Here is a 16458-nt window from a genome sequence, read left to right as displayed (position 1 = left end):
TTAGGCCTAGCTTCCACAAGACCAAACAGAGAAGAGATTCATTGTGTCAGAGGATGCTGCTGATGTATATGCTCCTGGTAGATATATCAGTGGGCAGAACTACTTTGTTATTCTGAAAATAGAGAGCAAGATGCGTCCTAAAGAAGTATTTTTATTAGGTGGCATTTATTAGGCATAACACACAGAAGAGTTTAGTTGTTTACAGTTGATGAGCAAAATCACAACTTCCTTAATACAGAATTTAGCTGATGTGCTCACAGAGGGCGCCACGTCCCTGGACATCGTGCTATAAAAGCCGGAGCTGTTGAGTCGGCTGCTGGGTCTTGAGCGGGGAAAGGGAATGAGGAGCTGGCTTCGACAAGGCAAGAAGTTTAGATTGTTTCATCCTCCTAGAGGCGTTTCAGGTGAGAATCTGCTTGCATGCTGAGATGAATGGGGAATATGTGCGCCAGAGATTACTGTTCCTCATTCGTATTATTATATTTATGATATATATATATATGTATTATTAGGTCTAGCTTCCACAAGACCAAACAGAGAAGAGATTCATTGTGTCAGAGGATGCTGCTGATGTATATGCTCCTGGTAGATATATCAGTGGGCAGAACTACTTTGTTATTCTGAAAATAGAGAGCAAGATGCGTCCTAAAGAAGTATTTTTATTAGGTGGCATTTATTAGGCATAACACACAGAAGAGTTTAGTTGTTTACAGTTGATGAGCAACATCACAACTTCCTTAATACAGAATTTAGCTGATGTGCTCACAGGGTGTGTGTGTGTGTGTGTGTGTGTGTGTGTGTGTATATCTCCTATTTCACAATCAAGTAAACCAACTGGTTTCTGCTCATCAAGTTACAAATAAAAAGAAGTACCTTTCATTTGTAATGTAATTAATTAATGCATTTTTTATTAACAATATAAAAATAACTATGTTGTGATGTATTGTGGTACATGATGTAAAATGCTGTGATATGAGCTGTTGGTCGGACCGCTCAGATGGACCTTCAGCACATCCATAACATCTCAATAATATGTCCAATTAGATGAGCTGGAATGATGCTTTACTATGAGAACTTTCATTATATTACAGCAAACGTCAGCATCTGGCACTACACTGGCTGCTCTGGAGGCTGTATTGAGCAGTGAGCAGAAATAGGCCAGTAAAGCCCATGGCGATGGATATCGAACATTGATCTCTGCAGCACACATGGGGTGTAAAGTGGGTCACCGTCACCTAATCGCTGGAACTCTTAATTAGTGCTGCTGGTCAAGTCAAGCGTCACTGTTGATACTGTTTTAGCATTATAATTAAGAATCACTTGATGTACTGTATTAATGGTAACTTCTGACCTTTTCTATCCAGCCCACTGGGTTTATGCTCTCTAGTCACGCTTCTTTAATTAGAAGATTAAAGTAACCCGACTGTGGTGATCAATCTCATTAACAAAAATGTTTTACCAATACTCATTTTGAATGTTATGTAGCATAGCCATCACTAAAATTCACAGGGCCTGCAACAACATTTTCATGTTTAGGACCCTTTTTTTGTGTAAAAAGTGTAAAAATCTAGTTTCTTTTTGCTGTAAATCAAGCTGTGGTGTCGATGAGTGCTCTAAACACTGACACTGGGCGAGTGGTTCATGCTAGCATGTTTGCATATTGAAATACCTCTAGTGTTCTTCTATAGCTGATGTTGGAGAGTAATTCCAGTGAGCAGCTGTGTAGCACACCGGCATCTTCTGCTTTTATGTCCATTGGCTGCATCAAGACCTCTTGCTTTAATTCATTGCGTTTATTTAATCATTTCATCTTTTTCTCTCATCCTCTCGCCATCCTTCCCAACAAACATTAACCCCACTCTTAAACACTGCCCCTTGAACCGCTCCGTTCCCACCCGTGCACCTCCTCTCTTGTGGTTGGAGATGGCAGAGTGTACAGTAGCCATGGAGGACAGTGAGCGTGAAGCCGACTCGGCGTCAGATGAGCAGGACTCTATGCCAGCGTCGCCTGAGCCCAGGGCGCATGAAGTGGAAAAGGTACTGATGCTCCCTGTGCTCGGTCCGCTTGACCTCTGACCTCATGATGCTGCCCCACTGACTGCCCTTAGGTGTGGAACCTAACATGCTTTCTTTGTTAATTTGTTAGTCAAATCACAATTGACCTTGTGTACTTTCATATCGTGAGCAATTTCTCAGTGCACATTATTCTTGAGAAAAAAAAGGGTTGTCTTCAAAATCTTCATCAAAATGTAAGAACTGAATCAGTCATAAATCAAATAGCTATTAACATTAATGTAATAGCAAATAATGCTTTATGTATCCCAAGGTAACCAGTGAGATACATGGAGATGCTTCAAACCTTCAGCCTCCATGTTTCCATTAAAAACGGCTCCTCAAAGTGTGTTTCAGGAGAGCAATAATCCCCCACTGCAAACTCACACTCTGAAACACACCATCACATTAACTCTTCAAGCTCTGTCTCACATTGTTTTCTTGTTAAATATCTTCTTGCTTTCAGAAATGTATTTCATTACATAAGTCAAATGGGTTGCAAAAGCCATTTCATGTTGACTTTAAAATGTTCTTTATCATCTAATTTCATTTAAGATGTGGCCTTGAACCAACTGATCAATGGCACTAATCAGTTTGACAGAACAGAAAACAGATAAATTCAGTGAGAACTGGACTGGCCAGTCTTTGGCTCGAGGCACTGGGAGCTCTACAGAGGACAAGCAGTTTGGAGAAAGGATGGATGGGAACAGCAGGCAGGACTCTTACAGGACGTCTGTTCCGTTCAGTGTTTGCTTCTTCCAGGTTGTGGCAACAGATTGACCATATGATGCTTTTCCAGGGTCAGGTCCGTGTCTGCACCTCAAACATGAATTCACTGCATCGCAATGCATTATTTATCCGGACAGGTTTAGAGCGGTGGAAACCCCAGTGCTGTACAAGAGAGTGTCAGATTGCCCGACTATCACATGCACCCTTTAGTGCTGTTCTCTGGGACACAGGGGCTGCTTATGCTGTTTAATACATGCGTCCTTTCATGGCCTTCTCTGAACAGAAGCCATTGGAAGAGTTTAATGACAACAGTGTAGTTAAATATGGTTGTCACTCCTCTTTTGAGCGTTTAATAGAGTTCTGTACACGTCCAGCACACGTGTGCTGTGGATAGACTCTCATCTGTGAGTGTGACGGTCCTCTAGGGGTGTGTGGAGCTGGATTCGCCACCGCATCTAGCGCATGGATCCCGTCATTATTAGCAATACAGTAATCAGTGCCATCTGTGTTGTGTCTGATGTCACTCGTCCCGTGTGGTCACTAACAGCAGTGATGTAGATGTGTGCTTCCTCAGGAACACTCCTTTTACTACTAATGTGCTTTTCTTGGACTCATAAAGCCTTGTCAAACTTTTACCATGGTAACCTTAATGTCTGGCAAAATGTTTCACTGGGCTACTACTCTAGTAAACAGGTATTTACCATTGTAATCTTTTGTAAGGCATGCACAGTGTTTTGTATCTAACCACTAAATGGTCTATACTCTTTTTGCTTCTCTTCTCCATGACCTTAATTTTCCATATTAAACCACTTTCACACCTGCCCGTGTGTTCTGGCCCCACCCCAAACTTGTCCTAACCCTCCTGACCTCAGCACTTCACTAAGAAAGACTCGGAGGACTCGGAGCTGGAGCACATCATGGGACATCACCCGCCCAGAGAGGGCCACCCGTTCGCACACCACGGGCCCCATAGGGCCGATAATGAGGGCGAGGGTCACAGCAGACCCCACACCCAGGGAACACCCACCTTCCTGAGGCCCGCGGCGGCACCCAGGGGCCCTGGAGAGATAGAGCACGAGTCCAGACACGGGGCTCCACGGGGCCACTTTAGCCTGCCGTCTCCCATCAGCCCATCCAGGCCTAAGAGCCCCTGGGGCTGCTACGACCCCTATGACTCTGCTGAGGTAAAGCATGCTGGGATAGCAAGGGTTTGATTTCCATCAGGAGAGTCTGTGTGCAAACAGCCCAAAATATCACTCCGAACAACTATGAGAATGACTAACCAAAACGTACTATAGTACCATGTTGGCATGAACCACGGTATTCTTTGAAGACGCTTGGAATACCAGGTGTCATACTTTGGTAACTTTCTAGCAGCACCATTAATGGTAATCCTTCTGTACCACGGTACATATCAAAATACTGTGATATCACCATCCAGTACCATCACTATATCCCACTGCTGACACAGGACTGTTTCTGAGGGATCTCAGTAGCACCCATGGGTGTCTAAGAACGCTTTAGTAGCAAAACAAACGTACACACACCTTTGTGAGGTGCAAGTTAATGGAGCAGACTAAATGAAGAAAAAATGTAACTGCACACTATAACGGATTCCTTACAAAAATATGGAGAACAGAAATAAGGGCTTAAGGGAGCATGCAGTTACATTTTTTCATTTTGTCTAAGAATGGTTACCTTTTGTTGTTTTTATGTTCTGAATCAGAACCATATTTTTGTTCTTGAGCTTGTGTTTCATGTGTCACTTCCTTTTTGGGAGGATGGATTTACATTTGAATGAAGGTTGTTGTTTTTTTAACTGGACTCTGTAGGCTGTTTGTAAAAGATGATAATTAAAGGCGTAAAGCTCTTCTTGGGTTTCTGACCCTCCACCCACAGCTTCGCTTCTTCAAGCCTGGCTCTGGTTCGCCTCCCAGAGAGTGTCAGCTCCTGCTGAGTGCTGCACGCAAGGGTTAGACTCGTTTTAAAAGTTAGTCATCTCATTTTTTTCTTTAAGACTGGCCATTAAGTTCTTAAGTCACTGTTAACATAGAGGCTAAGTTTATGCAACTGGCCCAGGATAATACGAGATATGCCTACAAAATGAAGATTGACGTTTCACTATTTCGAATCAGTATTGAGAAAATATTGTTTCATTAGGCTATTGCTTCTTGGGTCATCTCTCTATCGACTACTTTTGCAGGAGTAGTTTATCCAATATATATACTGTATATGTGCATTATTAATGGGATCAAACGGTTATTTTTTTTTTTAATTAATATTGTATTTTTCTGATTTTACAATGTTAAAAATGCAGTTTTAATATTCTTTAACTGTTTGTATGCTCTCTCTTTTCTGTTATTTCTTGCTAGGACCAGGACAAGGAGTATGTGGGATTTGCGACTTTGCCAAATCAGGTTCACCGCAAATCTGTGAAGAAGGGCTTTGACTTCACTTTAATGGTAGCAGGTAATTTAACATCAACTGAACTTCAAAACAAACATTGTGAAAAGTGTGTGTTCTCCTTTTCTGCATAATAAAGCTATAGTTCGGCCAAAAATCATTTAGTGAACCGCCATTTTCCAAACTGTTCACGCTACTCTGTTCCACTTGCTGAAAGTGAATGAGGATTGAGGCGGTCGAGCTCTGAAAACATGAAATGACAGTCGTCCATATGACCAAGCACTCGTCTGGAGTCACAGCTGAACTCAAAGCTGTTATTATCTCAAACCTTCGCGTTCGTTCAGATATGACGTCAGAGACACGATGGTACTGTATTACTGAGCTGCAGTCTGCTGTGAGGAGTGATGAGAGAATATTAGTTTTTATGTGAGCTGTTGCTTTAGTATCACTGGTGTTGATGATGATGATGGGGTTTTTCTTCCTCACAGGAGAGTCAGGTTTGGGAAAGTCCACCCTGGTCAACAGTCTGTTCCTGACAGATCTCTACAAAGACAGAAAGCTGCTGAATGCTGAAGGTGACTGTTGTCTGCTCAAACACTGTGTGTGCTGTGAATATTCACTTTACGGTCCTGACGGCTGTGTTGTGTTGGCAGAGAGGATCACGCAGACGGTGGAGATCACCAAACACACGGTGGACATCGAGGAGAAGGGCGTCAAACTGAAGCTCACTATCGTGGACACACCAGGATTCGGGGACGCTGTCAATAACACTGAATGGTACATTAGCGTTTCTGATTCTGCATAAAATGACGAATGGTTGGATCTCATTAGATCCTCACTGTAAGACAGAGATTTATGCATTAATTAAAGGCAGTACAGCAAATACTACCATGCATTATAAAATACTTCACAGCTGATGTAATATCGTATAGTTTTTGATCTGTGGGTTTGTGTTCAGCTGGAAGTCAGTGGCAGACTACATAGACCAGCAGTTTGAGCAGTACTTCAGAGACGAGAGCGGACTGAACCGCAAGAACATTCAGGATAACCGTGTGCACTGCTGCCTCTACTTCATCTCACCCTTCGGTCACGGGTACGAGTGCCAGCAGATCTGATCAGAGGGATTTGGCTTCATTGTGCTGGTGTGGTGCAGTGGTTGAAGCTCAGGGCTGGTGTTCGAACCCCATGACAGCTGTTCTGTCAGATACTGCCAATTTGTCCTTGATGAAATCACTAACGCTCAGCTCACTCCAGAGGGCGTATGTGCATATATTAAACGTTTTTTAATATCAATAGTGTGTTTGCACTTGGATGGGATAAACGCAGAGCACAATTTCCGAGTATGGGTTACCATTCTTGGCCACACGTCACATCACTTTCATATCCCATATATGTGACCCTGGAGCACAAAACCAGTCATAAGGGTACATTTTTAGAAATTGAGATTGATACATCATCCCAAAGCTGAATAAATAAGCTTTCCATTGATGTGTGGTTTGTTAGGATGGGACAATATCTGGCTGAGACACAACTATTTGAAAATCTGGAATCTGAGGGTGCAAAAAAATCTAAATATTGAGAAAATCATCTTTAAAGTTGTTCAAATGAAGTTCTTAGCAATGCATATTACTAATCAAACATTAAGTTTTGATATATTTACGGTACGAAATTTACTAAATATTTTCATGAAACATGATCTTTACTTAATACAATGTATTGTTGGCTATTGCTACAAATATTCCCCAGCGATTTAACACTGCTTTTGTGCTCCAGAGACACATTTTTGCTCCACGTGTTTGTTCCCTCAATGGCTTTTACATGTTCTTTGTATTTCTCGACCAAGATCGAGAGCTTGATGTGTGTCTGAAATATTACTTCCAGACCCTACAGCTCATACAGAGTAACAACTATGAGTTTTTTTCGTACAAAGAAAAGAAAAACAGTCCATCTCTTATTCCAGTTATAGCGCACAGTAATGATCTGTCTCAGTGCATCTGTGCCCTCTGCTGGTCATGTGTGGTGCTGGTCATGTGTGGTGCTGGTCATGTGTGGTCACTGCAGTCACTGACAGGAAGGCAAGCCAAGCCACGTTTTTATTTTTTTAATTTTTTTGTCAACTTCATAGCGCTGTTGAGAATTCTTGTGGATGATTCAAACTACAAAAGTTTTAAACTTTAGGACTGTCTTTTTCCTGCCATCATCCATGGTCTAGTGTGCTCTGTTGTTTAACACTGCTTTTGTGCTCCAGAGACACATTTTTGCTCCACGTGTTTGTTCCCTCAATGGCTTTTACATGTTCTTTGTATTTCTCGACCAAGATCGAGAGCTTGATGTGTGTCTGAAATATTACTTCCAGACCCTACAGCTCATACAGAGTAACAACTATGAGTTTTTTTCGTACAAAGAAAAGAAAAACAGTCCATCTCTTATTCCAGTTATAGCGCACAGTAATGATCTGTCTCAGTGCATCTGTGTGTGGTGCTGGTCATGTGTGGTGCTGGTCATGTGTGGTGCTGGTCATGTGTGGTCACTGCGGTCACTGACAGGAAGGCAAGCCAAGCCACGTTTTTATTTTTTTTATTTTTTTGTCAACTTCATAGCGCTGTTGAGAATTCTTGTGGATGATTCAAACTACAAAAGTTTTAAACTTTAGGACTGTCTTTTTCCTGCCATCATCCATGGTCTAGTGTGCTCTGTTGTGAGAGTGGTTAATGTGTGTTGGTGTGTCAGGTTACGGCCTCTGGATGTGGAGTTTATGAAGGCTCTTCATGAGAAGGTCAACATTGTTCCTGTACTAGCTAAAGCTGACACGCTCACCCCAGCGGAGGTCAAGGAGAAGAAAATCAAGGCAAGTGCTCAAGCTGTCCAGATCTGTCCCGTGTGTGTGTACAGATGTGCCGTGAACTGACTTCAGTGTCAAACCCTTCAGATCCGAGAGGAGATCGAGCAGTTCGGAATAAAGATCTACCAGTTTCCAGACTGTGATTCAGACGAGGATGAGGACTTCAAACAGCAAGACCAAGAGCTCAAGGTCAGAAAAGACATCCAACTGTCCAAAAATCCAAAACTTTTCATATTTGTTTTCAGTATTTTTCAGGTATTTGTTTTCTTATATGTGACCCTGGCCAACACTACATTGTATGGGTCAAAATTATCCATTTTTCAAAAAGATATTTAGTAAATGTCCTACCGTAAATATATCAAAACTTAATGTTTGATTAGTAATATGCATTGCTAAGAACTTCATTTGAACAACTTTAAAGATGATTTTCTCAATATTTAGATTTTTTTGCACCCTCAGATTACAGATTTTCAATTAGTTGTATCTCAGCCAAATATTGTCCTATCCTAACAAACTTGATTCTTGAGAAATTGAAATTGTGTTTCAATAAAGCTATTGCACATAAAAATGTAGTGCAAGTTTTCTCCATTGCTTTCTATATTTTTTTATCAGTATATAGCCATACATGGTCCATGAATACTGTATATTGCAGTATATTGATAAAATATAAGCACTAGTTTCCCATATATGGAAATGCATTATTCAATAATGGCATCAATATTTTAGTTTCGTAAGGGCTATTTGTGAAAGTGGCACCTGTGAAGTGTGATTTGTGTTGAGATGATTGGTCTGACGGTTCTCCTGTAGGACAGCATTCCCTTCGCTGTGATCGGCAGTAACATAGTAGTGGAAGCTAAAGGCAAGAGGGTTCGAGGACGGCTGTACCCCTGGGGAATAGTAGAAGGTATGATCCTGACAACAAACACGCCTCAGAAACAACCAGTCAAACATACAGGGACTGCCTTTACATTGAATTCTTTACATTTACAAGACCAAATGAAGATATTCATCATATTTCATGATCATTAGCAGACTGGATATGTACTGTGTGTGTGTTTTTTGGACAGTGGAGAACCCCGCGCACTGTGACTTCGTGAAGCTGAGGAACATGTTGGTCCGATCACACATGCAGGATCTGAAGGACGTGACCCGGGAAACACACTACGAGAACTACCGAGCGCACTGCATCCAGAGCATGACCCGCATGGTGGTGAAAGAGCGCAACCGCAAGTACGCACTCGTCCTCCAGCCAGCAGACCGCGCTTGCACACTTCATCACGCTCGAGTCACTCATAACGCTCACTTTAATGTTCGGTTTGATGAGCCAAACCACGTCACTTCCTTTCCACTGCACAGATTTACCTGCAAACTGCAGAGCACAACTAAATATTATACCACTAAAACACATTATGAACTGAATATATATTCACACACAATAAATTGAATATCAGCAGATTACTTTTCATATTATGTTCATTTTATGCTGGATAATAGTTCATCTATCAGTTCTAGCTCTAATGAACTTTTCTGCTGTATGGCTTATGAAGCATCAATATGCACCTTGTTTTTGTACAATGCTTTTGGCGCTGCAGTTTGCGACAGCAGTTCTCATGCCGGTGAAACTGACCGTTCGTGCATGCATGTGCTGTTTTGCTCCGAGCAGCAAACTGACCAGGGAGAGCGGCACCGACTTCCCCATTCCCATGGTGCCCGGCGTCACCGACACCGAGACGGAGAAGCTGATCCGCGAGAAAGACGAGGAGGTACGGCATTCTCCCAGCCGAGAGCCACACGAGCAAACGCAGCATCACGAGCAGCATTCGGAGCCAGAGGATCCTCACTTAGAGCCCCCACCCAGCGCCGACCCTCACTCCAAAGGGTCCTAGCTGCGGCTCATATGTAGTCCATCACTGTATTTAAGCACGGGACGCTCAGATCAACCAGTTCACAGTCCAGTTCACTGTTAGATGGGTCACTGGCGCCCCCTGTAGGTGCATACGGCGCTATCAGGCAGTAGAGTAGAGCACATGCTGTGTGTGTAAGTGTGTAATCTGTGTTTATTAGAGTTTCCAACGCCTGCACATCTCTGGCATGATGCACTTTAACCCTGCATCCCAGACTGGGTGAATCCGACTAAGAAATCTCCAGCACACACATATATGATTTTAATGACAATTAAAGGCACAGTATGTAAGATTTTTTTATTAAAAAACCACTGGAACGGTGTTATATATTTGCTGACTTGTGTACTTACAGAGAAATCTCCAGCACACACATATATGATTTTAATGACAATTAAAGGCACAGTATGTAAGATTTTTTTTATTAAAAAACCACTAGAACGGTGTTATATATTTGCTGACTTGTGTACTTACAGTATCCCAAATGTTTCAAAGAATGTTTAAATCCAGAGAAATAAGCAGTTTTAACTAGTGGCACGGAGCGTGTCTATAGTGTCATAGTGTCGCCTGCTAATGACGTCATAACCCCTCGGTTTCCAACAGAAACACCAAAGACGCTTTAATATGTTGTGTGTTTTAATAGACCGGTGACGACCGCACAGAGTAGCATTATAACAGAACTAAATGTATCTAGTATGATAAAACAGCGCTGCTTTACCCCACATACGCACGACTTGACTGTGGCATAATAAAAGCTCCGCTGCTTTCCAGCCGTGTGTCACGCTCGTTCAGCGCCTCGTTTCTCTTCGACGGCGTTCAGCCTCACTCTGCTTCATTCTACTACGTTAATAAATCATTAGCTCACCCATGAACATGATTTCTGCCCGAGTCCCGTCGGATTGCATCGGCTGTGCGGATGAAGACCACAACTCCCATGATTCCTCACTCAGTCACAGCGTCATCAAACTACACCTTTGTCTCTTCGTTTGTTTGGAATACGCGCCCTCTAGCGGCGAAAATTACATATTGTGCCTTTAAGCACATATACAGTATATTAAAAAAATAAATAATAAAGTGTTCTCATTAAGTTCCCCTTCAAGTTTAGGCCCATTTAACATCAACAGATGTTGAACCAAAGTGCTGTACAATCAAGAAAAATGCACACACACAAAAATGAAGCAGAATTAGAGAGGATTTACAAGAATATAACATTAATAAAACATTGAAAAAAAAAAACCCTTGAACATCTCACAACATGGAAGGCTTTGTAATTATTTCAAAAATGGAGCATTTACTTAGTCGTGGTATTGTGTCTATATTTTGAAAGATTAGTAGATTAACGTTGTTTTAAAATTCTGATGCAGTTACTGTAGAATGAAGAAAATACATGAAGGCTTTGCTTTTAAGTCGTTATCTGTTATGGATTTCTTGCTCTGGAATCAGTCTGTGATTAAAGTCTTCTAAACACCGGTGATTGATGATTTGATATGCATTCATACGCAACCATTGTGGACATTTTGATGCATTGTTCAAAGGTTTATTCTGGTAGCTTATTCTACAGCATAGTTGAGTTCCTGAACCATAATGCTGTATCAGCTCAAGGAAGCAGATCTACACAAAACAGAACATGATAGAGATGGAAACCCGATGAATGTCTTGAGATGAAGACATGTGCAGGTGATAACTGGCATGAGTGGAAGTACTGGCTGACAGTGAATGCATGCAGCAGCTGAGGACGGGATTCAGTCACCAGCTCCATACTCTAGCTTTTACATTAGTACTAGACAGGAAAGTTCAGCTGTTGGAAATGCTGACATTCATGTTCAATCTAACACAAAGGAAATGCATATTTAGCGCATCACTGACATGAATCCGTGCACGGTTGCGTTCGTGTTGATGTGCTGTACAGATCGTAGCCTACATGTGGTACATTACACAACAACGCCATAGATTTCCAGCATCCACTGATCATGTAGACGTGTCCGTGTCACTGAGCTCTAGTGCTGGAGGCATTGATTATTAGCTCACATGACTGTGATTGGCTAAGCTGGAGATTCCTGATGGAGGTTTCTCTGGAGCTTTGCTTCTGTCACGTGACTCAGACTTCCCGGCTGGTCAGTATTGATGGATCGGTGTTGGTGCTGTGCGTTTGACTGTGGTTCTGTTCTTGTTGCAGTTGAGGCGGATGCAGGAGATGCTGCAGAAGATCCAGGAGCAGATGCACACGCAGAGAGAGGCGTATTAACATGCGTACGCTGATCTGAAGCACCTTCACTGTAACACCTGAGAAATACCACGGTATCACCTGAGTGAGTGTGCCGTCTCTGGCAGAACAGATTAAACCAGGCCTCACGTCCCACTAAAGCATGTCTGGGGCACATTTCAGCCCAGAATGACAAAAACATCATTACCCCCATCCAAAAACAAAACAAAACATGAACTGTTTTTGCGTTGTGACGTTACTTTCTTTATAATGAAGAACATTTGAATCCCAAATTATAATAAGGTAACATAAAAAAAAAAATACTGAAAGTCACTGCAGTGCAAACAGACATGTTACTTTTAAATGATTTAATTTGTATTTATTTATTTATTTTTGATTATTTTCATTCTTATTATTGGTAATGGGGATTCTCTTACTGTAACGTGGGGTTACGGTGTATTAAAATGTTTATTCTGTTTCAAATATATGTATTGGGTTTAACTACATAAATTAGTTTCAAATATATGTATTGGGTTTAACTATATAAATTACTGTTTATATATATATATATATATATATATATATATATATATATATAATTTTGGGTTGAAATTGAACCCAGGCATGTTGATATGAATCAATGGAACATTTTCAATGCACAAAACATTCTTTATAGTGGAAAAAGGTAGATTATTAAACTACACATTTGCAATTTTTTTAAAGAACTGATCACTGAAAGGTTCTTCGAGGACCCCAGAATGGTTATTCAGTGGCATCAGGGCAAAAACAGTGGTTTGGAAGCTTTCTTCTGCTCTGTCTGTTGTTTGAGTGCATTCTGTCTGACGAGCTATTAATGAGCTATATCTCCATGTCCTTGTGTAACCCTGGAGTCGGCTCCGGGGCCGGTGAAGACAGCAGCTCTGCTCGTTGTCCAGTATGTGTTTCTACCCCAGGATTGTCTTAGAAGTGCTTGATATCATAGGATAGATACAATGGAAAAGTTTTTTTTTAGTTTTTTTTTTTTACAATGTGTAACTTTATTTTGTACGTATATTAATTGCATTGGTTGTAACGTATGTCTTTGGTTTTGTTTATATACAAAACCGCAAAAGCTTCTTTTAGAAAGTTTTTAAATGGAAAAAAAAATCCACTTATTTTCTTATTGGAGAAATAAAGTACTGTATTTTTGTTAACAGCTAACACATGTACAGCTTCTGCTCTGGATAAGATGCTCCAGTCTTGAACAAGTGCATGTTTGCAGAGAAGCGTGTGATTCTGTTTGTGCTGCGATGTTCAGTCTCTGTGATCTAGACATGTAAGAAATAAAACTGATATGTCTTCCACATGGAATATATTTTCTTGGGTGATATTGGTGAAATGGAGAATATTATCAAACAGCTTTAAGTTCTGAAAGCTGTGGTGTCAGCGGCGAGTGAATAAACCCATTCACTATGCACTATATTGTTCTGTTGTTGTTATTGTACTCATTTCAGTCATTTTTAAAAGGATATTTCATAAAACTGTTATACTGATTGTAGACTCTAGCTATAAGGATAATATTTATATTCATTTCAAATAATTAAACTGTATTAGAGCTTTGAAACTAATACATTACTTTTTTCAAAGATTGATAAAGATGGAATAACTAGAGCTTTTTGAAGTAATAAATATATACCGTTTGTCCACCTAATGCTCTGCCTATCACTTTTGAACATATTTCTATGTGTATTCATTCATGCATATGTGTTTTCATAGAGTTGCTCAGAAAGTGTATGGACGCTTCTTGTTTATGTTCCTCAACGAGGACACAAGCACACTTAAAAACCGAACAGTCTCCCGCTGGTTTGAGATTGTGAGCGTCCACATCGTCTCATCTGCTGTGTGCCGCGGGTCGGCAGTAAAGAGCTCAGCACAGTTACACTGAATTATTTGTATTTGATTGATATTAACTCAGCTGCAGAGCTTTGAGATTTGCTGGACGTGCGGACAAACAGCAAACCTTCTTTATCAGTGCAGGTGGGCGTCTGTTTGTGAAAGCAAATGTAACCCCAGTGAGCCTTGAACACATGATCCTCACAATCAATGCATCCGTTTGGACAGAGAAGAACACTTGAAATTGTGATTTGGCTTTAATTTCATTTACTTCATTCAAACTCGCAGATGCATTTGTATGCAACCAGGCAGCAAATCATGTCAATGATGGCTTGTATTCCTGCAGCAAGTTGACTGAACATTTATTGTGACGCTTTAACACGTTCTCACAGCACAAAACTGCTCTGCCTTCACGCTTTATCCTGGCCTTTCACCTCGGCGCTGCGGTTTCACCATGAGTTCAGACTGCTGCTGCTGGGGGCGGATGAGGTGAAAGAGCAGTGTTTTGTAATGATTGTAATTTGACCCTTTATTAGCAAAACAACGGCACTATTCCCCCATTTCTACTGTGTTTAGTGAGCCTATAAAAGAGCAGTGCAATAATGAGCGTTTCAGATGAGAGAGCAATCATTACAGAGAAGAGCATCGGTCACTCAATTCATGTTTCTCCTGATCTTAAATGCTTGAAATGAGAATTCATAGACAAACACAAAAAAAGGACATTATTATTATTTGTTTATTTAATTGTAATTGAAATCAGTTTATTCGGTGAACACAGACTGCAGCTCCTGCTCCAGAGAAGAAGCTGCGTCACTCTTTTAATAACATCATTCCCATGTGTTTCACGCTCTTCCTAGTGTTGATCACACCATAAACTGAGGGACATAGTCACAATAAAGAACCAGTCGCTTTTTTCACACTTTGACACCAAAATGTGACCTTTAACCCACATAGCAACTTCTGCATGGGATAAAACGACATAAACAGCAACCCAGACTCTGAAGTATCAGAGCAAAAATGCTACAGAATCACATCACTGACCGACTGGCTCAAATTTAGCCATTTTATATTGAACATGTTTGCGATGTTACTTGTAGAAAACTAAATGTGGAAAGCTGATGCAAGATGAACTTGTATATTTTAGCTGTTAAAAATGTACTGTCAGGTGACAAATAATTTGTTATTTGAATTCAAATATCTTTGTCCATCCATCCATCTATTTTCCAAACCACGTGTCCTGTGCCTGTGAAAGAGCTGGACAGATCCGTACAGACGGCGTCTGATGTGACGGCAGTGAGCCGCAGGAATATTCTGGAGAAAGACAACACATTTCTTCTTCAACCGCAGTGAAATGCACCCTAAAACAGAAGGATCTACTTATAATGTGAGATCTGTGATGCGGTGATGCGATCCAAACACAGTTAAAGGAGACTTTAACAGTCACTCAACACACCCTGAACTCAGACGAGCAGAGAGACGCAGAGACGCATGACACAGAGAAGGAGCGTTAGATGAGAGAAGTGAAGAAACACGCTCTCCACACGCCGCATGCAGCCACGAGTAAAGCAGCTCAGAGCCCCGTCACACTGACAACACAAACATCTCATTTCTGCTTTACTTTCAGTGACTAAAATCCTACAACTAAATAAATATAAAATAAGATCAAATCGATCAAATGGAAACAAGACAAATGTAAAGCCTAGCTTCACTAATAATGATGATGATGATGATGATGATGATGATGATGATGATGATGATGATGATGATGAAGGCAGTGCTGTCAAAGAGGAACTATCACCAGAACACACTTTATATATCAAACCTGGCTGTAAATACAATGCTCACATGCTGTGTCTCCAAAAAAGGATTACGTGCCGAGATACTAGCAGTCTCCTTTATTACAAATACACAGCAAATGGATTTGAAGTATTGAGGATTTTTACTCTTTTTGGAAGAATGTATTGATGCAGTTGGACTTCTGAATCCCTTTGTTTTCCAGAGAGATCTCTGTCTGGTTGAACAGCAGCAGGGCCTGGACTGACTCTTCGACCCGCAGCGCTGGCAGGCTCCTGTTGTTGTCTATAGACAGTGTGTACTAGGAACGATTGCGACACACTCCTCCTGCACCCAACCCCCGCAGGTCTTATCAGTGAGGACATTCAAACAAGTCCTGGCCCTTACAAGGAAAAGCCACAGAGACACACCAGGGCTGAAACTCTACTGACATTGATTTTCCACTGAACAGATTACACTCTGTGTTTGCTTGATTCGTTTACTTAAACTCCTACTCAGATGAGCTGATATGCACAAATCATGAACCCCCCCCCCCAAACAGATGGCATGTGACTGAAGAAACGAATCTGTGTGAGTGTGTGAGTGTGTTTGTGTGTGTGTGTGTGTGTGTGTGTGTGTGTGAGAGAGAGAGTGTGTGTGTGTGTGTGTTTGTGTGAGTGCGT

General features: G+C 41.2%; 1 protein-coding gene and 1 long non-coding RNA gene across 11 annotated transcripts in view; both read left to right on the top strand.

Annotated features, from left to right (window-relative positions):
• Positions 1-12381, top strand: part of LOC107575114 (septin-4-like) — a 32396-nt gene extending 20015 nt beyond the window's left edge. The window contains exons 1-13 of one of the 10 annotated variants that reach the window (XM_016261522.1): positions 325-404; positions 1931-2037; positions 3654-3965; positions 5154-5250; positions 5673-5759; positions 5838-5961; positions 6143-6277; positions 7915-8032; positions 8114-8215; positions 8834-8930; positions 9094-9256; positions 9690-9789; positions 12104-12381. In XM_016261522.1, coding sequence (XP_016117008.1) covers positions 341-404; positions 1931-2037; positions 3654-3965; positions 5154-5250; positions 5673-5759; positions 5838-5961; positions 6143-6277; positions 7915-8032; positions 8114-8215; positions 8834-8930; positions 9094-9256; positions 9690-9789; positions 12104-12172 — 1575 coding nt within the window. In that variant the 5' untranslated portion in view covers positions 325-340 and the 3' untranslated portion in view covers positions 12173-12381. Of the gene's footprint in view, positions 1-324; positions 405-1923; positions 2038-3653; positions 3966-5153; positions 5251-5672; positions 5760-5837; positions 5962-6142; positions 6278-7914; positions 8033-8113; positions 8216-8833; positions 8931-9093; positions 9257-9689; positions 10234-12103 lie in introns of those variants that run through there. The other 9 variants (XM_016261528.1, XM_016261520.1, XM_016261523.1 and 6 more) reach the window with 9 other exon arrangements.
• A 2464-nt stretch (positions 12382-14845) lies between these two features.
• LOC107575115 (uncharacterized) overlaps positions 14846-16458 on the top strand; it is a 6194-nt gene continuing 4581 nt past the window's right edge. The window contains exon 1 of the long non-coding RNA XR_001607808.1: positions 14846-14858. This is a non-coding gene — a long non-coding RNA (uncharacterized lncRNA). The remainder of the gene's footprint in view (positions 14859-16458) is intronic.

The sequence above is a fragment of the Sinocyclocheilus grahami genome, unplaced genomic scaffold (genome assembly GCF_001515645.1).
Source record: "Sinocyclocheilus grahami isolate Dianchi unplaced genomic scaffold, SAMN03320097.WGS_v1.1 scaffold2473.1, whole genome shotgun sequence".
Taxonomy (NCBI): domain Eukaryota; kingdom Metazoa; phylum Chordata; class Actinopteri; order Cypriniformes; family Cyprinidae; genus Sinocyclocheilus; species Sinocyclocheilus grahami.
The sequence above is the reverse complement of the archived record's forward strand: the minus strand, read 5'-3'. Positions and strand labels throughout refer to the sequence as shown.